Source organism: Lagenorhynchus albirostris, chromosome 14 (genome assembly GCF_949774975.1).
Source record: "Lagenorhynchus albirostris chromosome 14, mLagAlb1.1, whole genome shotgun sequence".
NCBI classification, from domain to species: Eukaryota; Metazoa; Chordata; class Mammalia; order Artiodactyla; family Delphinidae; genus Lagenorhynchus; species Lagenorhynchus albirostris.
Genome location: NC_083108.1, coordinates 24,262,485 through 24,285,757, shown reverse-complemented (window position 1 = coordinate 24,285,757; position 23,273 = coordinate 24,262,485). Strand labels below are relative to the sequence as shown.

Below are 23,273 nucleotides of genomic sequence, written 5' to 3'. Positions count from 1 at the left end.
CGCAGCCAAAAATAAATAAATTTTTTTATTAAATAAATAAGTAAATTCTGGCAAAAAGTTAAAAAAAATGTAACATCAAGGATTAGATGTAAGAAAAATATTAAGTTTCAGGCTGAAATATATACAGTTCTTATCCTTTTTTCCATGTTTATTTTCCAGGAAAATACCCATATACTTTGTATTGCAATACCTGACACATCCATACCTTTCTCAACTAGCCAGTTCAAGAAAGAAAGAGAGATAAAAGGAAGGAAGGAAGGAAGGAAGGAAGGAAGGAAGGGAGGCAGGCAGGGAGGCAGGGAGGGAGGGAGAAGGAAAGAAAGAAAGACCCAGTCTTTGCTACTATAACTTTAGGGGTTTAGCCATACTGGAAGGAAGCTGGAATGAGGGGTGGGGGGCAGCAAACTGAATAATTAACAAGGGTTTAGCTACCCTAGATTGCAGAGAACCATCTGTTTCAGAAAACCCCAGAGAGCTTGGATTGATGGTCCCATGGCAGGTGAATTACTCTCATTAATAATGTCCTGCCAGGGCTTCCCTGGTGGCGCAGTGGTTGAGAGTCCGCCTGCCGATGCAGGGGACACGGGTTCGTGCCCCGCTCCGGGAAGATCCCACATGCCGCGGAGCGGCTGGGCCCGTGAGCCATGGCCGCTGAGCCTGTGCGTCCGGAGCCTGTGCGTCCGGAGCCTGTGCTCCGCAACGGGAGAGGCCACAACAGTGAGAGACCCGAGTACCGCAAAAAAAAAAAAAATGTCCTGCCAGTCTTTCCATGACAATGAAGTGGAATAGGCACGGGCTTTTAATCTGGACAAACTTGTCAGCCAAGTGTCTGCATAGCCACTTGTCAGCTGTGCAACACCAACACCTTAAATTATATAAGCCTCCAGACTTTTAACAGTCTTAAATGTAACAAAAGAGAGAGAAGTGATGAAACACTAAAGGTGATAGATACGAATTTATCATTAAATGGACCTTATTTTTAAAATAAGACAGTATTCCTGAAATATCAAAACCAAGAAATAACCAATATTTCTCAAATACTGGTTATTTCTCAAACAAGAGAAATAACCAGACATGTTATTATATCTGAATATTTTACATTGTATAATATAAATGTATACCAACAACAAACAGGCCATTTTGCTTCTTAACATTCTCTTGTATTTTTCGGTTCAACGTATTATTTGGTTTAGAAAAAAATCAACTCCAGAAGACTTCATTCAGTGGGGACAAAAGTGAGGAAGCCTGATGTGGTAAGCTAATACTAGGAGGTATTAATTAAAAGCAAATTGTCCAACTTTCTTTGATTCCATGGGACATTCTGAAACATCTATATTTGTCCAAATTAGAGGAATTAACCACCCAGAGTTAAATAAGGCAAACTGTGTTTTTGTAGTCTTCAGAAAAAGGCTGGGTGACTACAATATGTACCATTTCACGTGTAGAGCAGAACAAGGCGCCTTACATAAACTGCCAGCCTGGGGCTAGACAAAGACAAGATGGACAGCAGTGAACTTGGTTAAAATCTGAAGAGTATATATTCACTACTAGTGGCTATTAACAGTCAGAAAACGTGGAAGCATAAATTATGAATTGAAGTATTTAAAAGTTCTTAAATTACATGATTAGATTTTACCAAAAAAACCAAAAAACAAGGGCTTCCCTGGTGGCGCAGTGGTTGAGAGTCCGCCTGCCGATGCACGGGACGCGGGTTCGTGCCCGGGTCTGGGAGGATCCCACATGCCGCGGAGCGGCTGGGCCCGTGAGCCATGGCTGCTGAGCCTGCGCGTCCGGAGCCTGTGCTCCACAACGGGAGAGGCCACAACAGTGAGAGGCCCGCGTACCGCAGCAAAAAAACAACAACAAAAAAAACAAAAAACAAAACCAGCACTGTAATTAAATAGTTTTAATTAAAATCTAATCTATGTTTTTTATTATTTTATTCTCAGGAAGTTTGAAAGACTATAAAGCTTTCCATAATGTGCACTGTCATCAACTTCACTAGTTTCAAGCAGCAGCATATATCTGCAAAATGGGATGAATCAATTTAGGTTAAGTCTCAGAATGATGGGTGCCACAACTAAGCTTAAATCCTAGATGCCCGTCCATCTTCTAAGAATCAGTGGCCAGGTATTTATTAAAATTCTCTTGTGTACCTACTAACAGCTACTCTTGTAAAGTGATGCAAAGAAATCTAAGACACATCTTTTATCTCCAGTAATTACTACTCTGCTTGAGCAACGAGACTTAAAACTTCAGGCAAGGCCAGTGTGTCACAAGCAACTACACTGGCCAGGGCAAGACTCTGAAGTTCTCTCTCCCTGACACCTTCTCTGAGAGAAACCATATTTCTAACATGTGATATTCTTCCTTTCCCTGCCGTCTCCTCTCTGCTCCTACCCCAGAAACTAGCCCCTGGGCCAGAAACTGGCTGTGTGACTCCTGGCTCGCCACGGAGGAGCTGAGTAGAGCCAGCTGGGCAGACAAGGCCCACTCTAAGACAAGGCTCCTCAGCCCCAGCACGATGACACTTGGGACTGGATAATTCTTTGCTGTCTTGTGTATTACAGGATATTTAGCAATATCTCTGGCCTCTACCCACTAGATGTCAGTAGCAACCTCCTCCCCAGCTGCGCCAACAGAAAAAACAAAAACAAAACAAAACAGCAAAAAAAAAAAAAACCCCAAATAAAAAAAAACACAAATAAACCACCTTGACTCCTGTCCCCTGGGGGCAAAACCACCCATGTTTGAGAGCCACAGCTTTAAGGAGGTTGAATTTTAACCTGCTGGCAACAGGAAGGCATTTAATGATTTTAAGCCTAGGAAGCAATACAAAACGGATCAGATTTGCTTCTCAAATGAATGGAGCAGTGCAGGGGTCGACTGCAGAGGGGCAGGGAGGGAGGCAAAAGGACTGGGCTGACTAAAGACATAGTTTTGGGTGAAAATGATGAACACGTGAACTAACACAGCAGTAGTGGAGACAGAAACGGTATGAATGCAAGTTACAATGGTAGAGTTAGAACACCAGGGCCCAGTCAGATAGAGCATTTGAGGGGAAGGAAAAAAATGGCACAGAATTACTTGTAAGTTTCTGACTTGGCAATTTAGATCGCTGTAGTGAGAGTCATTACCTAGGATAGGGAATTTAACAGGAAGAGCACGTTTAATAATGAGTTCCGGGGACTTCCCTGGTGGCGCAGTGGTTAAGAGTCCTCCTGCCAATGCAGGGGACACGGGTTCGAGCCCTGGTCCGGGAAGATCCCACATGCTGCAGAGCAACTAAGCCCATGCACCACAACTACTGAGACTGCACTCTAGAGCCCGTGAGCCACAACTACTGAAGCCCATGCACCGAGAGCCCGAGCTCTGCAACAAGAGAAGCCACCACAATGAGAAGCCTGTGTACTGTAACGAAGAGTAGCCCCCGCTCACCTCAACTAGAGAAAGCCCGCAGGCAGCAACAAAGACCCAGAGCAGCCATAAATAAATAAATGTATTTTAAAATAAATAAATAAAAACAAGTTCCGGGGACTTCCCTGGTGGTCCAGTGGTAAAGAATCCGCCTTCCAATGCAGGGGACGGGGGTTCGATCCCTGGTCGGGGAACTAAGATCCCACATGCCATGGGGCAACAAAGCCTGCATGCTCCAACTACTGAGCTCGCACGCATCAACTAGAGCCCACGTGCCGCAAACTACAGAGCCCACATGCCCTGGAGCCCATGTGCCACAACTAGAGAGAAAACCCACATGCCACAACTAGAGAGAAGCCCGAGTGCAGCAATGAAAGATCCCGCATGCCTCAACAAAGATCCTATGTGCCACAACTAAGACCCTACACAGCCAAAAAAATAATAATAAAAAGAAAATAAATAAATATTAAAAATAAATAAATAAAAATAAAAACAAGTTCTGTTTTAAACGTAATAAAAGTTTGAGGTAAGTGTGGGATATCCAGGTAGGGAGGTTAGCAGTTAGGTTTCAAGGGGTCAACACTCATATCGTTAACGTTATGTGCCAGGCCCTTTTCAAATATTAATTCGCTTAATCTTCATCCTATTCATTGAGATAGCAACTACTGCCACCCCATTGTATAGATGGGGAAACTGCTGTACAGAGAAGTTAAGTAACTTCTCCAAAATTCCATAGCTAGTCAGTTTTGAAGCTGGGATCCCAAACTCAGAGTCTGTGCTCTTGTAGAGTAGGTGAAGTCACAGGCATAGATTTGAACTCGCAAGGAAAATGAGCAAAGATGAGAAGAACAATCTAGGATGAAATACTGGAGAAAAGTATAAGTACCTATTAAGCCAAAGGTGAAGGGGGAGCCAGAGGAAGGAGCCAGTGAGGGGGGTGTGGGGGGGGGTAAGACAGGCAATAGGGGAAGTCTTAAGGGCAGGAAGTAAGTGATGATATATTTGTAACTCACAACAATCCCTTGCATATAATCTACTCCACATAAATGTTTTAACTAAATTAATAGCCCTATAATCCCAAATAATGATCACATCAAACATCCATGCTTACAGCATATTCAAAAAATTTCATAGGTGAGCAAAACCTATGTCATGTATGTCTGTGATTTTTCTAGAATACCAAGAGTTTGTGGAAGACACAGTGTCATTTAATATGAAACAACAGCTTAGACACCATATGAAATCATTCCATACATTTATGTTCAACTAAGAAGACTTTTTTTTTTTTTACGTAACGCTGGCCTCTCACTGTTGTGGTCTCTCCCGTTGTGGAGCACAGGCTCCGGACGCACAGGCTCAGTGGTCATGGCTCACGGGCCCAGCCGCTCCGCGGCATGTGGGATCTTCCCGGAGCGGGGCACGAACCCGTGTCCCCTGTATCAGCAGGCGGACTCTCAACCACTGCACCACCAGGGAAGCCCCAACTAAGAAGACTTTTTAAAGCTTTATTCACATCCTACTTTCACAGCAATGAAACATGTTACTCTGTTTTGCATTTTGTTGAAGATCACATGAAATATTGGCTCCTCTAAGTTCTGCAAATGACAGCTACAAAATTGTGTAGTCTCTTCCTAAAAAAGGATTTAGAAACCGTGTATATGAAAACTAATTACTTCTCATTTGAAGGAGTTACTAGAGCATCTGGTGAATCTTGAGTTGTGCTGCTATAATAAATCTTCTGTGTATCTAAACAGTTTTTGGTTATGCATTCCTTATTATACTTTACAATTTTATACCCTAAACACAAACATTTAGTAGAAAATGAGTTTCCTCAAGACACAAAAACGCTGGCCCCCACTTCCAATTCAACACGAGTGTTTTCTAAGTGTTTATTAATCTTGATTTCCCTGCCCAAACTCAAAGTACTTTCCCAACTTTAATGCATGTACAAATCTTTCAGAGATCTTGTTAAAACGGAAGATTCTGATTCAGCAGATCTGAAAACCAGGCCAACACTCTGCATTTCTAACAAGCTCCCTGCTTGCATGATGCGATGCTCTGATCCACACTGGCTACTCGGCTGTGGCGCTTGGACCAGAAGCACTGGCACTACTGGGGGACTTTGAGAACTGCACGGCCCTCATGTGACAAACAACAGACCAATATCATCTGCTGAAGCTGATAACTCTAGGCATTTACATTAAAGTATTTCTTTTCAAATCCATTTACAACTCATTCACTGACATTTTCTTTTTTGTCGGTAGAAAAGGTGACACCTTCTTTTCTTTCTATTCTTTCCATTATCCTAAACTGTGGATCTAATAGCTAAGCCCCTCCACAAGGAGGCCCCAGCTGGTTCTTTCAGGGTTCTCTCTTATAATCCCTGTACTGGGGGCTTTCCTGGTGGTGCAGTGGTTGAGAGTCCACCTGCCGACGCAGGGGACACGGGTTTGTGCCCCAGTCTGGGAAGATCCCACATGCCGCAGAGCGGCTGGGCCCGTGAGCCATGGCCGCTGAGCCTGCGTGTCCGGAGCCTGTGCTCCGCTTCGGGAGAGGCCGCAACAGTGAGAGGCCTGCATACCGCAAAAAAAAAAAAAAAAAAAAAAAAAGAAAAGCTGATAATCCCTGTACTGGTCCACAACATGCCAACTGAATGGACTGGTTATTTTCTAAATATAAACCATGCTCTCTCACCACACCCCCTCTTGTTTTGTTTTGGTTTGTTTGGTTGATGCTTTCCCCTATCAGGCCAGTCTCTAGAGCCGTCCCTCTCTACTCACCTTGCCTGATTTCTCAATGAGATGTGACCTCACCATTCTCTGAACCACCCACTCGCCCTCACCACAGGAATTTTTCTTTCATTATAATATTTACTACATTCTGCTAGATATGACATATGTTGGTCTTTGCCTTATCTCGGCTATTGAATTACAAGCTATTTAAGGGTAGGAAATTTTATAACTAATTTTGATATTCCCTGCATTGCATAACACAGTTCCTCACTAAATGCTAAATAAAGCTCCAATAAAATTGAAGTAAAGCATTATTCCTTAATGATGATAAACTTGATCTAAATAGTCTCAAATCACAAATCTAAATTACATTTCTTATTTCTCCAAATACTATTGGTTTTCTACTTCAGTCATCACAGAAAATTGGGCACAGTGCTTTATTTGCATTTTTTTCCAACTCTGACACCTAGAAAATTTTTATTTAATCTTACTTGAATCATTTTATCAGAACTTAAATTTTGAACCAGTTCATCTGGCATTTTCATATTGAACAGTCCAAATGTTTATATATCAGTTGAGGAAAATTTTATAATGAAATCTTCCTAAAAGTGTTATAAAACTCCACATACACACAAAGAAAAATAGACCACGAAGCAGCACAGATATCATTACATCTGTCATGCTGAAATAAAGCATGGTGACAAAGGTCAATTTTTAGAAACTAAAGGCTCTTCAGAACACCTGGAAGAATCTGAGGTATGAGGAGACACCATGCTTACTTTCAATCACGAAGTCGGCTTTAGTCCAAAGTCAGTCAACTGGACAATTTCTCAAGTACAAACAAATAAACAAACAAATCCAAAATAATGTATGATTAAAGTAAGCAGTGAGTCAAAGGAAAATATCCTGTGCTAAATTCTGAGGATAAATAAACAGACTAAGAACATAAGTTAATTCTAACTGATTGTTAAAAATGAGCCCAGGTCAATAAATGTCTTTAACCAAAGGGCGGAAAGTGAGATCAGAGTTTAAAAAGTGATATGGGGTTGTGATAACCACCAATGATTGGAACACAACAACTCATTATCAGAGCTGCATTGCCCCAAAAGCAAGAATTAAAAGAAAGAATCTAATGTCACTGACTACATAAAAAATGTTCTACTTGAGAGCTGCTAGGGCAATACTGAGCATCCTACCTGAAGACCAAAAAGTAACCATACTCGTTAAATCCTGCAAATGACAGTCATTCATTCATTAATTAGCTTCCTAACCTTAAAGATTGTGCGTTTGGCAAAGAACAGGTAAGGGACGGGAGTTTCTGGTGATGTTCTGACAGCCAGAATAATGGCTCCCCCAAAATATCCACATCCTAACTTCCACAAACCTATGAATATGTTACCTTACGTGGCAAGCGGGACTCTGCGTGGTTGTGATTCAGCTAAGAACCTTGAAATGGGTAGATCATCCTGGATTATTCATGTAGGGCCAAGGCATTCACAAGGATCCTCACAGTAGAACAGGAAGTCAAAGTGATAAGATGTGAGGAGAACTCAACAACCTACTGTTGCTGGCTTTGAAAGGAAAGGAAGGGGCCATGAGCCAAGGAATGCGGGCAGCTTCTAGCAGCTGGAAAAGGCAAGGAAAGGGACTCTCCTCTAGAGCCTCCAGAAGGGAATGCAGCCCTACTGACATCTTGATTCTAGCCTGGTAAGACCCTTGCTGAACTTCTAACCTACAGAATTGTATAATAGATTTGTGTTGCTTTAAGCCATTAATTTGTGGTAATTTGTTACAGCAGCATTGGGAAACTAATACAATGGTTAACTGCCACAGAAAGAATTCTCTAAAACAGATAACTGCTTTTGAAAAGGGTAGAGTGACGCTCTATAAAATGCTCAGCAAATATGTGAATTAAGATTTAGTTTGCATTACTAAGACATAGACCTGCTCTGCTGTAAAAGGCTAACACACAAATTTTAAAACTAGATTTTATAAAAGGGTTGAAAGCAAATGCAATTAACTTTGATAGAAAACCTTGGGTTAGAAAACAAAGCAGAACAAGGCATTTTCAGCCAGACAAGAAGGTGATAAAAAGTAAGTAGGAAAATGTGATATTCCTTGCAGATAGCATTTTAAAAGCGACCACCATAGTATCCTTTTCAATAGGCCAGCTAAAAGGCAAGAATCAGCATGTCTTTTAAAGCTCATATTTACCTGATGATCCTCTGGGCAGCATATTGATGGAGAGAACGAAACTGTGCCGACATATTTGCTAAAGCTGCCAAACAATTTGTGTGAAGGTACTTGTCCTGTCAGAAAACAGCAAGTTTAAAACATACATCGAGTCTTCTCGACATTTTAAGCAAGGTTAACTAGAAGCAAATGTAAACTCAACTGTCATTGATTTTAGAAAGTGCAGATCCACAATCTGTTTTCTCTAATTCCAAAATCCATAAAGCACTGAAAATCCAAAGTTTTTTCACTGCTAGTTTGGAACCAACATCTGGCACAAAAGATAATGATGCTATTTATGGTCTTCATTAAGCCCACCCTGGAGAATACTGAACTATTTTGCTGCAGAAATACTAATGTTTAGTCACAGCGCGTGGCCCCAGAACCTCGTGGTTACATACGGTGTAGCACACAGACTGTAATTATCTTTCTAAAATCAAAGAATTCTCTGTGCTAAAACACATGTGGCTCCAAGAGTTTCAGATAAAAGACTGTGGAAAGCTAACCTGCGTTAGCCTCCCAGAGGGGCGTAACTGAAAACGGTGCGGTACATTTGACCACTTCTCTAAGCTATGAATTCTGTATATCGCTTCTCTAGTGACTGGAACTGAAATTTGCTCCCAGGCATAGCAAATACAATCTAGTTGAAATTTTCCTTTTACTCTTCAAAGTATTCTCTTTTTCTCCATTTCTTTCCCATCTGAATTCATATTGTCTTGTGCTTGTATCTTTTTACAGTTTGTTGTTGCTACTTTTAAAAGGTAAACCAGTTTTCAGTCCAGCAAAGACATACAACATCTTTTAACTAAATGTGCTCCACTGCTTATTTTCTATTACATGTAAAATAGCTCTGATCATACCACCTATGAAATATTAAGAAGCAGACACTTTAAACATTACCTTAGGATCATAATAGTGACTATATGTTGGTCTATATTTTTCCACCATATTCCATGAGAACGTTTGCACTCTAAATATTGAGATTGCTTTAAACTCTAGTCTTCATTGTACTGTATGTATAAAGGTAGAAAAATAGTTATGGAATACTTACTCTTGTCCTTGTCATGTTGTACTGAATAGTTCTTATTACAACCAGTATCAGGAGACTCCCCAGTGAAATTTCAGTTAAAACCCGTTCTGAATACCAAGTAATATTTTTTAACATCTGTAACAGGGAAGAAAAGTTTAAGTAAATATGATTGCTTTAGGGAAAAAGGGATTATCCATGTCTACAATTTCTGACAAGCTGTGGCTTTGCTCTGAAGATGAGTTAAACAGTATATAAAAGTAAACTGTGAGAATTTCAGTTCAAGATAGTGAAACTGTGCTGATGTATTTTCTTCTTCTTCCTTCTTAAATATAAAAGAAAAAAAACAGACGATGCTATCATTAGTAGACAAAAAGGAGCTATATTTAAAAAGGTATGGCACATAGAACAAGTGTGACAGAAAAACCATCAGAGGTCAGTAGTTTGAAAGCAAAAATAAGAAAACTGAGGAGTCTCTTGAAAAAGTGGAGCTATCGTAACAACCACAGAAAATCTCTACCCTTGGGTCAAGGAGAGGCCAAGAATGCAAATTAGCCAAGATCTTCAAGAAGAGACGCGCCCATGCTCTGCTCCAGCTCCGGTGCTCACCTCCAGGCCTTGGTAAGCAAAAACTGTCTAGCTTCAGTTGGTGCAGTTCCACAGACTTGTAACATGGGCATCAGAGAGAGAAAAACTGGGCAGCACAGCAGCCAATGCTGGGTTGCCACAATGAAGGAGGCAAAATGCACAAAAACCAACAGGCTCATCTGGCACCAGAACTCCTCGAACGTTCTCTTCCATTGAGGTCACCCTACTTCTTTTCTCCTTGATGCATGAAGCCAATGTGCCACATTCTTTCCATCCATGCCTGAAAAAGGACAAGACTTGGGCTGATTCCCACCCTCTCCACTAAGAAGATAAGTCCCCCTGTAGAGCACAGGAGACCTCCATCATTCATACCTTCCAAAGGAGGTCTCACCACCTTTCAAAATAAGTGAATCTAGACTTTCATTAATAATTATGAATGGACAAGAAGCCACCAAAAACGTAGAGAAATCCAACAGTGAAAAAGATATGCTGAATCTAATCAAGCCTCTGTTCTAATTGCCAGCATATATGAAATACAGAGGACAGAAAAACACGATAAATAACACAATGATATAATCATCCAAAGCCAAATGTATGAAATTCTACTAAACAAATAAGGCCGTTTCTACAAAAAGTGAATGGTGTAATAAGGTGGGAGAGGGAGAGACTGTTACAGATAACAGTCAAGAACTAAATGCTTTGGAAACTCATTCAAACCAACCAACTCAAGGAAGACATTTTAAAGATAATTGAGAGAAAACTGAATGTTAGTAGGAATTTTAAAAATATCGTTGGGCTTCCCTGGTGGTGCAGTGGTTAAGAATCTGCTTGCCAATGCAGGGGACACAGGTTCAATCCCTGGTCTGAGAAGATCCCACATGCCGCAAAGCAACTAAGCCCATGCACCACAACTACTGAGCCTGCACTCTAGAGCCCGTGAACCACAACTACTGAGCCTGTGCTCTAGAGCCCGCGAGCCGCAAATGCTGAGCCCACGTGCCACAACTACTGAAGCCCGTGTGCCTAGAGCCCGTGCTCCGCAACAAAAGAAGCCATCGTAATGAGAAGGCTGCAGGTACCGCAACAAAGAGTAGCCCCAGCTCGCCAAAACTAGGGAAAGCCCGCACAGCAACGAAGACACAATGCAGCCAAAAATAAATAAATAAAATAAATAAATTTATTTAAAAAAATAAATAAAATAAAATATCGTTGGTTTTGTTGGATGTGATAATGGTATTATGTTTATTTTTTTATGCCTATATTTATCAAAGTGACATACTTAAGTATCTACAAATGAAATTTTATATATATATATATATGATTTACAAGATTAAAAAAATATATTTTAGCCAAAATATAAAAAGCAGAGGGGGTGGGGTGGGTAGATGAAATGAGAACAGAAGAATATTGATGAATCCATGGGGATTCATTATACTATTTTTTCCAATTATGCTTACATTTAATGTGTTCATAATTAAAAGCTTATTAAATAAATAATAAGAAAATGAATAAATGTGAAACTAAACAAGCAGAACAAACATACCCCCAATTAAACAAAGATAATTTAAGAGGCTGGGGAAAAGTTTTTGAAATTCTAATTAGTATCTTCGGTGAGAGTTGACAGAATACCGTATCCATAAAATAAGAACAGGCTACTATGAAAAATGCGAATCACAGAATGAAGAAAAGCTACTGAACATTAAAAATATGATGACTGAGACTTAAAAGAGAGAGAGGAGGGCTTCTCTGGTGGCACAGTGGTTAAGAATCCACCTGCCAATGCAGGGGACACAGGTTCGAGTCCTGGTCCAGGAAGATCCCACAAGCTGTGGAGCAACTAAGCCCGCGTGCCGCAACTACTGAAGCCCACGCGCCTAGAGCCCGTGCTCCGCAACAAGAGAAGCCACTGCAATGAGAAGCCCGTGTACCGCAACGAAGAGTAACCCCCACTCGCCGCAACTAGAGAAAGCCCGCATGCAGCAATGAAGACCCAACACAGCCAAATAAATAAAATTGAATTTAAAAAAAAAAGAGAAAGAAATTAGCAGAATGGGTGCTATGGAAAACAGAACTTGGGATGTGAAAGACAAAACTGAGAAGTTCCCTCAGACAACAGCAGTATAAGGCAAAAAGACAAAATATAAGAGAAAAGTGGAGATCCAGTATATACCTAATAAGAGTTCCAGGAGGAATAGACTAAAATCGACCCTTGAACAACATGGGTTTGAACTGCATGGGTCCATTTATATGTGGATATTTTTTTCAGTAAGTATATAGTCAGCCCTCCATATCCACAGGTTGCATCCTCAGATACTGAGGGCCAACTATGGGACTTGATCATCTGTGGGTTTGGGTATCCAGGGCGGGTCTTGGAACCAATCTCCCGCCAATACCAAGGGAGGACTGCAGAAGCAAAAGAGAAAAATTAGTAATAGGGCTTCCCTGGTGGCGCAGTGGTTAAGAATCCGCCTGCCAATGCAGGGGACACTGGTTCAAGCCCTGGTCCGGGAAGATCCCACATGCCACAGAGTACCTAGGCCCGTGCGCCACAACTACTGAGCCTGCACTCTAGAGCCCGCGAGCCACAACTACTGAAGCCCACACACCGAGAGCCCGTGCTCCGCAACAAGAGAAGCCACCGCAATGAGAAGCCTGCGCACTGCAACGAAGAGTAACCCCCACTCGCCACAACTAGAGAAAGCCCGCGTGCAGCAACGAAGACCCAACACAGCCAAAAATAATAAATAAATAAATTTATTTAAAAATTTTTTTAAAAAAAAGAAAAATTAGTAACAGAAAATTTCTTTGAGGGGAAGAGAAACTTGCAACACTTTAAGCAAAAATATTGAAAAAAAATCAAAATTTATTCTGATAAGATTTCTGAATCAATAGTATATGAGAAAATCCATTGGCTTCTAGCCAGAAGAAACATGCCAAAATCTACTGGCTTCTAGACAGAAGAAACATGTTATCACCAAAAGAAAGAAAGGTAGACTAACATAAGATTTCTATTCTTGAACACTATATATCTGAAGGACAACAGAACAATGTCTACAAATGTTTGAGGAATAGATTATCATTCTAGAATTCTATATCTAGAGAAGCTACCACACAAGGATACAGAAAAGTGAAGACTTTTAAGTATGCAAAGACTCAGCATGAACCACCCATGCACTATTTCTGGGGAAAAAACAAACCACCACACATGTAAGTGCTTAGCTGCCCCTCCTCACCACTGTAATGACAACAACAAAACCATAACAGCCAGATAAAGTCAAGGAAGGAAAATATGGACTACTAAACAACAACAACCGCCCCCCAAAAAACCCACAATTATAATTCATGAAATGAGGAAAATATAATTAAATCTAAATAATACGGTTGACCTTAATTCTTTGCTAAGATAAAATAAATATTTCTCTGCTAAGTCTGCCTCCCTGCAAATTCCAAACAATATTAAAAATGAGAAAGGGGGCATGGAAGCAGATAAGCATTAAAAAGTAAAGAAATACTGTCTTCAACTTCATGTAAGTGCCCACAAGTGCCTCCACAACAGATTTTTACGCAGTTCAACTCTTTGACAAGAGACCCATGTCACCAGAGTCCGCCATTTGGGTTACAAATAACCCAACAGTGACCTGTGCTGGAGGCTCCACTCAGAGGATGGCATGTACAAATGCCCACTACATGGTAGCTGAGTACTGTTTGTGAAGTAGAAAATGTAACACTTTAAGCATTTCCATTTATTCATGACTAATAACGACCTTAATCAACTAGAAGAGACAGCCTATGTGTAAAACAAATGATAGTAGCTGAAAATACTCAGAACAATGAGATTTGCCAGTTGAATCTTTATAAAGGAATGATGCAATGCTCAGTCCCTCTGATTTACTCTGTAAGGCTGCAGTTCTCAAAATGTGGTCCTGAGACATTTCTGGAGCATTCTCAAGGTCAAATCTATTTTCACAATAATACCAAGACATTACTTTCCACTCTCATTCTCTCGTGAGTATATAGTTCAGCTTTCCAGAGGCTACATAACATGTCTAATAGCACAACAAATTTAATACAGAGGGAGACATGAGAATCTAAGGCAAAAATGTAAAACAATGCCACTCTCTTGCTAAACTTTTGTTTGTGGAAAATAGTTACTTTCATAAAAATATGTTACTGATGCTAACACGTAATGGGGTTTATTATCATAATAATTATTTCTAAATGAACTAATCAAATATTTTAAAAATATGTCCGTTTTAATTTCCAATACAGTAAATGTAGAGAACAATAATCCACATAAAGACATGTCGTGTCCTAAACTACTTTTAAGTGTAAAGACCACAGGTTAAGACCACTGTTCTGTCTCCAAGGGAATACTAACCCAGGACACTCGTTAGGCAACTTGACTAGTGAGAGGAGTCTCTGTCTTTTAAAAGGTCACACTTGAGCATACACACATTTGAGCATAGTTTGGTTTCTCCTCTCTCGGCTCCTGTGTTTAGAAATAAATTATCATAAGCCACCTTATTTGAAGCCAAGGTCATTGGTTCTTAGTGTTTACTTGTGCGTGTCTACTATGTAACTGGATGGAAGAAGTGTTTTGAATAAAAGTAGTCTTATTCATTTAACATTCAACAAATATTTAATGAGTATCCACATAGTAAACTTATGATGTTACTATGAAAATCAGAAATCCAATTTGGCATTTACATAAAGGTCTGTCTTTTCTTCCTGTGAAAAATAAGTCATTATCTGTAAATTCTGGTAGTGTTTAAGAAAAATTAAAAATAACTAGCTATAGAGCTCACACAGCTTCCCAGGGGACATTAATGCATACTAGGCAGCATACAGAAAATTTTCTTGGAAACCTGGCTGTAGTTCTTGACCTATTTATTTGGTTCTTATAAAAAAAATTCCTCATCTCTTGCATTCAACACCCATACAGTTTAATAGCTGTAGACTGTTATCACCTTGATTACACATTACATACATTTAACATTTTATGCCAAAATAACTCAAACATGTAGAAGGAAACTCCTTCAGATCCTCAAGGATCTGAAAATATCTTCCTTCTCAAAAAGTATAAGAGAATTTTTTGTGGTTCTAGGTTTTCTTTTCAGCTTCTTCCCCCCATAGGATTTGTTTTTATTGAATATATCTCTTCCATATGTTACAAAGGCTACAATATTATATAGTAACATATTATATAATGTCAACTCTTTAAAAAATTAAATATGTATAGAAAAGCACAAAGAATAATGAACTTCCATACTCCCACAAATGACATTAACATTTTATTAACATTAACATTTAATGTTAATGTTAATGTTTTGTATTTTAAGATGAAAATCTCATTTTATTCCCCCAAAGAGGGACAACCACTACCTTGAGTTCAGTATATATCTTTCCCGTCCATTTCAAATACTTTATATGTACACACACAAACACACACACACACAACCAAAAACCAGCATTCCTTTGTATATTTTCTACTTTACATAAACAGTATCATAATGTATCAGGTTGAATAGTGGCCTCCAAATTCATGTCACCCAAAACCTGTGAATGTGACCTTATTTGGAAATAAGGTCTTTGTAGACACAATCAAGTTAAGATGACATTATACTGGATTAGGGTGGGCCCTAAATCCTATATGACTGGTGTCCTTATAAGAGAAGGAGGAGAGACAGACAGGTACATGAGAAAAGGCCATGTGAAACCAACGCAGAGGCTGGATGCGGCTGCAAGCCAAAGAACACCAAGGAATGACGACCAGAGGCTAGAATGAGGCAAGGAATCACTCCCCTAGATCCTGCAGAGACAGCATGGTCCTGCCGACACCTTGCTTTTGGACTTCTAGTCTCCACAACAGTAACAAGCAATTTCTGTTGTTTTAAGCCACCCAGTTTGTTATGGCAGCACTAGTAAACTGATACATTTAAGTATTCGTTTGCATCCAAATTTTTTCACTCAATAGGTCTTTGCAACTCCTCTATATTGATAGATATATATAAGAAGAATTATGTTTACCACATACGCCAATACTAGTTGTTTTTTTAATGAACTGCTTCTATACTAGTTAGTTAATAGCTGCTGCCCCAAGACACTCCTCCAGGACTTCCTCGTGGTTTGGCAATTAATGTACAGCAGAGGACAAAGGATATATGGACAACAGCCATTTTTACTGGACGATTTTGATGCCATGACAGTTAAATAGTTGAAAACCACCTCTACTTCATTCCATCCAAGCACGGTACAGTCTTGGGCCAATAGGTCACATTTTTTCTTCTATTATGGAAATTTAGGTTATTTCCAGTTTTTTCCCTATTAAAATCAATGTTACAATATAGATCCTTACCCTCATTATCCAAAATCTCACGACATTAAACTCAGAAACCAGGGAGTCCTTACTCTCCATACTTGTAGTATCTGGCCATTAATTACCTAAAGTCAGGAATTACACAGATTTTGAAAACAAAAATATCTGTAAAATCCCTGTTATACGTTACCCAGTGTGTGGTACTCAGTGACTTCACAAGCACTTCGGCAAGAGTTTGTTAGGAAGCAGAATTACTAAGTCATTGAGCACCTCCTTTTAAAAAGATATGTATAGAGGCTAAACAATACACTACTAAATAACCAAGAGATCACTGAAGAAATCAAAGAGGAAATCAAAAAATACCTAGGAACAAATGACAATGAAAACACGATGACCCAAAACCTAGGGGAGGCAGCAAAAGCAGTTCTAAGAGGGAAGTTTATAGCAATACAATCTTACCTCAAGAAACAAGAAACATCTCAAGTAAACAACCTAACCTTACACCTAAAGCAATTAGAGAAAGAAGAACAAAAAACCCGCAAAGTTAGCAGAAGGAAAGAAATCATAAAGATCAGATCACAAATAAATGAAAAAGAAATGAAGGAAACAATAGCAAAGATCAATAAAACTAAAAGCTGGTTCATTGAGAAGATAAACAAAATTGATAAAACATTAGCCAGGCTCAACAAGAAAAAAAGGGAGAAGACTCAAATCAATAGAATTAGAAATGAAAAAGGAGAAGTGACTGACACTGCAGAAATACAAAGGATCAGGAGAGATTACTAGAAGCAACTATAAGCCAATAAAATGGAAAACCTCGAAGAAATGCACAAATTCTTAGAAAAACACAAACTTCCTAGATTGAACCAGGAAGAAACAGAAAAAATAAATAGACCAATCACAAGCACTGAAATTGAAACGGTGAGTAAAAATCTTCCAACAAACAAAAGCCCAGGACCACATGGGTACACAGGCGAATTCTACCAAACATTTAGAGAAGAGCTAACACCTATCCTTCTCAAACTCTTCCAAAATATAGCAGAGGGAGAAACACTCACAAACTCATTCTACGAGGCCACCATCACTCTGATACCAAAAGCAGACAAAGATGTCACAAAAAAAGAAAACTACAGGGCAATATCACTGATGAACACAGATGCAAAAATCCTCAACAAAATACTAGCAAACAGAATCCAACAGCACATTAAAAGGATCATACACCATGATCAAGTGGGGTTTATCCCAGGAATGCAAGGATTCTTCAATATACGCAAATCAATCAGTGTGATAAACCATATTAACAAACAGAAGGATAAACACCATATGATCATCTCAATAGATGCAGAGAAAGCTTTTGACAAAATTCAACACCCATTTTTGATAAAAACACTCCAGAAAGTAGGCATAGAGGAAACTTATCTCAACAAAATAGAGGCCATAAATGACAAACCCACAGCCAACATTGTTCTCAAAGGTGAAAAACTGAAACCATTTCCACTAAGATCAGGAACAAAACAAGGTTGCCCACTCTCACCACTATTATTCAGCATAGTTTTGGATGTTTTAGCCACAGCAATCAGAGAAGATAAAGAAACAAAAGGAATCCAAATCGGAAAGGAAGAAGTAAAACTGTCACTGTTTGCAGATGGCATGATACTAAACATAGAGAATCCTAAAGATGCTACCAGAAAACTACTAGAGCTAGCCAATGAAATCGCTTGCATTCCTATACACTACTGATGAAAAATCTGAAAGAGAAATTAAGGAAACACTCCCATTTACCATTTCAACAAAAAGAATAAAATACCTAGGAATAAACCTACTTAAGGATATAAAAGATCTGGTTGCAGAAAACTATAAAACACTGGTGAAGGAAATTAAAGATGATACAAACAGATGGAGAGAAATACCATGTTCTTGGATTGGAAAAATCAACATTGTGAAAATGACTAAACTACCCAAAGCAATCTACAGATGCAATGCAATCCGTATCAAACTACCAATGGCATTTTTCACAGAACTAGAACAAAAAATTTCACAGTTTGTATGAAAACACAAAAGACCCTGAATAGCCAAAGCAATCTTGAGAAAGAAAAATGGAGCTGGAGGAATCAGGCTCCCAGACTTCAGACTATACTACAAAGCTACAGTAATCAAGACAGTATAGTACTGGCACAAAAACAGAAATATAGATCAATGGAACAGGATAGAAAGCCCCAAGATAAACCCATGCACATATGGTCACTTTATCCTTGATAAAGGAGGCAAGAATATACAATGGAGAAAAGACAGCCTCTTCAATAAGTGGTGCTGGGAAAACTGGACAGCTACATGTAAAAGAATGAAATTAGAACACGCCCTAACACCATACACAAAAATAACCTTAAAATGGATTAAAGACCTAAATGTAAGGCCAGGAACTATCAAACTCTTAGAGGAAAACATAGGCAGGACACTCTACAACATAAATCACAGCAAGACCCTTTTTGACCCACTTCCTAGAGAAATGGAAATAAAAACAAAAATAAACAAATGGGACCTAATGAAACTTCAAAGCTTTTGCACAGCAAAGGAAACCATAAACAAGACCAAAAGACGACCCTCAGAATGGGAGAAAATATTTGCAAATGAAGCAACTGACAAAGGATTAATCTCCAAAATTTACAAGCAGCTCATGTAGCTCAATATCAAAAAACCAAACAACCCAATCCAAAAATGGGCACAAGACCTAAACAGACATTTATCCAGATAAAATATACAGATTGCCAACACACACATGAAAGGATGCTCAACATCACTAATCATTAGAGAAATGCAAATCAAAACTACAATGAGGTATCACCTCACACCAGTCAGAATGGCCATCATCAAAAAATCTACAAACAATAAATGCTGGAGAGGGTGTGGAGAAAAGGGAACCCTTTTGTACTGTTGATGGGAATGTAAATTGATACAGCCACTATGGAGAACAGCATGGAAGTTCCTTAAAAAAACTAAAAATCGAACTACCATATGACCCAGCAATCCCACTACTGGGCATATACCCTGAGGAAACCATAAATCAAAGAGAGTCATGGATCACAATGTTCATTGCAGCTCTATTTACAATAGCCAGGTCTTGGAAGCAACCTAAGTGTCCACTGACAGATGAATGGATAAAGAAGATCTGGCACATATACACAATGGAATATTACTCTGCCATAAAAAGAAACAAAATTGAGTTATTTGTAGTGAGGTGGATGGACCTAGAGTCTATCATACAGAGTGGAGTAAGTCAGAAAGAGAAAAACAAATACCGTATGCTAACACATATATATGGAATCTAAAAAGAAAAAAAAAAGGTTCTGAAGAACCTAGGGGCAGGACAGGAATAAAGACACAGACATAGAGAATGGACTTGAGGACATGGGGAAGGGGAAGGGTAAGCTGGGACGAAGTGAGATAATGGCATGGACATACATACACTACCAAATGTAAAATAGATAGCTAGTGGGAAGCAGCCACATAGCACAGGGAGATCAGCTTGGTGCTTTGTGACCACCTAGAGGGGTGAGACAGGGATGGGATGGTGGGGGAGAGACACTAGATGGAGGGGATATAGGGATATATGTATACGTATAGCTGACTCACCTTGTTATACAACAGAAACTAAGACACTATTGTAAAGCAATTATACTCCAGTAAAGACGTTAAAAAAAAAATGTATGTTTTGATCAGTATTAACTAACAACCACAGAGCAACACAGTAGCACCAGCCACAAGTGGGGATTTAAATTCAAATTTAATAAAATTAAAAATTCAATCCCTCAGTCACACTGGTCAGATTTCAAGTGCTGCCATTATCAGACAGTGCAGTTGCAGCAGATTTCTATCAACACAGAAAGTTCAACTGAATAGCCTGGTATAGAGAACACCACTGTATCCATCATCCAGTTTTAGCAAATGTTAATATTTTTGCTTTTGAAGCACCTAAAGCCCCCCAGCTACTCCTCACTGACCCTCTAACCTCTGACAACACTCTCCTAAATTTGGTACTTCATTACCATGAATATTTTTGAATTTATTATTGTCAATACATATAGCTCTGTTTCGTTCACTGTAGCTCCTCTGCAGTATTTCATTTATGTTATCAGGTGTGTGCAAGTTTTGAACACTACAAACAATCCTACAATGAACACTGCTTCAAACGTGCTCTTGTGAATCTATGGAAAAGTTTTTCCTAGGACTCAAACCAGGAAATGGAATTGCTCAGAGGTAGAGTATTTACTTCTGCAGGTAATTAGAGGAATGTGAAAGGCCAAATTCCTCACAACAGTGGTTCTACCAGTTTATACTGTCACCACCAGTATATGAGAGTTCTCTTTTTCTGTATTCTCACCTGATATATGAGATCTCATAATTTTTGCCAATCTGATGAGTACAGAATATTTCAGTTATCTTAATTAGCACGATCCCGAAAAATCATCAGGTTGAGCATTAAAAATGCTCAAATTAAACCTTTAAAAATGCTTAGTGGGGGAAATTCCCCAGCACTCCAGCGGTTAGGACTCCACGCTTTCACTGCCAGTCGCCTGGGGTGAGGGCCCGGGGTCAATCCCTGGTCAGTGAACTAGGATCCCACAAGCCTCACAGCACAGCCAAAACGAAACAAAAAACTTGTTTAAAAAAAAAATAATAATAATAATGCTTACCAGTCATTCAGGTTTTTTATTGTTCTTCTATTACTTTGCCCATTATTCTAGCAATACTTTCTTTTGTGACTGATTATAAGGATTCTTTATAAATTAAAAATGCTGGGACTTCCCTGGTGGCGCAGTGGTTAAGAATCCGCCCGCCAATGCACTGGACATGGGTTCGAGCCCTGGTCCGGGAAGATCCCACATGCCGCGCAGCAACTAAGCCCGTGTGCCACAACTACTGAAGTCTGCGCGCCTAGAGCCTGTGCTCCGCAACAAGAGAAGCCACTGCAATGAGAAGCCCCCACTCACTGCAACTAGAGAAAGCCTGCACACAGCAACGAAGACCCAACGCAGACAAAAATAAATAAATAAATAATAAATTTATTTAAAAAATAAATTAAAATGCTAACCCTGTCTTCCTGTCTGCGTCTTGTTTTCACTTGCTGTAACAGTGAAAATTTTCATTTTCATGAAATTCATTCATTTTAACGTAGTCAAACTTATTAATCTTTTCATTCATGGTTTATACATTTTATGCTTAAGAAATTCCTTTCTCAAGTTCATAGTAATATTACCCTTTAATTTCTCTTTGAAGATTTTAAAATGGAGCTTTTCACATCTAGGTCTTATTAATCCAAGTGGAATTCTTCTTTGTATGTGGAGCAAGATAATCTAATTTTACTTTTTCCATTTGGATGAGCCATGTTCTCACTCTCAGCACAATTTATTTATTACTTCTGTCACAGTTCATGTTTGAGTGTGTAGTTTCTGGACTAAGTTCTTTTCCATTTATTTGTTTTCTATTCCCTTGTTAATAAAACACAATCTTAAGTACTAAAGTTTTATAACTAGTCGATCTGGTAGGGTGAGTAACTCCACAATGAACTGCTTCAAAAACTTTCTAGGCTTTTTGCTTTTCCCTTCGATTTCTGGGATCAGCTTCTCAAGTCTCACAAAAAACTGCTGAGATTCTGATCAGATGAACATAGCAATTAATTTGGAGGCAAAATTAACAACTTTATGACATTGAGTCTTCCCATCTGTGAACATGATATCTTTCTCCATTTATTAAGCTATATTTAATATCTTTCATTTAGGTAATTTATGCCATTAAAATATTGTACTTCTTTTAGATTAATTCCTGGGTTTCACTGTAGTTTTACTGCCATTGTAAGTAGTATCCCTATATCACATTTTGAAGTCCTTTGTTATTAGTATGCAGATATAGTATTTATTTTGTATACTGATTTCTGACCCAGAAAATTTGTTCCACTTTCCTAACAGTTCTAATATTAGAGTCTTGAATTTTCTATGTAGTCAGTCATAACATCTGCAAATACTGACATTTAGATTTCCTTTCTTTTTAATTTTAAAATCATTTATAGCTTGTTCTAGTCTTAATGACCTGCTTAGAATTCTGGTACAACATTGAGAAGTGGTAATAAAGGGCATACACACTTTGTTCTGACTTTCAAGGGAAGACTTTTAAAATTCCCCAATCAAATATAATACTTAACTATAGGTTTTGGTAGATATCTTCTGTTGAGACAAGGAATTTCCTTTCTACCCTTATTTTGTTAAGGTTTTTTAAAATCATAAATAAGTACTGACTTTTATCAAATGCTTTTCCTGCATCCGTTGAGGCGATTATATGTCTTTTTTACTCTTAAATTAATAAATTACATTAAGATATTTTCTAATATGAAACCATCCTTGCATTCCTGCAATACTTGGTATTGACAGACATACTCTTTTTCCTATCTTGCTTTATTCCATTTTACCATATTAGATTTATAAGCTTTGTGACTACATTTGTGTCAGTATTGCTTCTCAATTCGAAATCCACTCTTCTTTGCCCTGCTTTGTGATACCAAAGCTGAACACTGTAGACATTTCTCCTTTGTTGGCTGTCTTGATGTTAAGTTTCATCAATTGAGGACATTTGGAAGGACACCTCAACATCAGAGCAAGAGGAAAGCTCTTTCTTCCCTTCTTCAATGTAGTGTTTTCCATGCAGTAGCCAACAACAGATCAGCATGGGGGACCTTGTAACGTTTACCTAAGTGACCTTCACAGTTCCACTTTGGCCCACATCCTCTGACATGTTTCTTCACTACTGGCAAACTGCACATTCCTGGGACAACCAGGTCCTCTTCCTCAGATATCTGGCCCTCAGCTTTGGATGCATATGGGGAAGCTTCCTTTAAACTTCTAAATTCCTTCCTCCTCCTCTGTCAGATTAATGATAACAGTTACTTTTTGCACTTGTCTTTTCTATCCTC

The 23,273-nt window shown here is 39.0% G+C and overlaps 1 protein-coding gene across 1 annotated transcript in view; it reads right to left on the bottom strand.

Annotated features, from left to right (window-relative positions):
- Positions 1-23,273, bottom strand: part of DYM (dymeclin) — a 372,708-nt gene that overhangs the window by 203,726 nt on the left and 145,709 nt on the right. Inside the window, exons 12-13 of the mRNA XM_060122074.1 lie at positions 9,433-9,546; positions 8,364-8,458 (exon numbers count right to left, since the gene is read on the bottom strand). Of these exons, the coding sequence (XP_059978057.1) occupies positions 8,364-8,458; positions 9,433-9,546 (209 nt within the window). The remainder of the gene's footprint in view (positions 1-8,363; positions 8,459-9,432; positions 9,547-23,273) is intronic.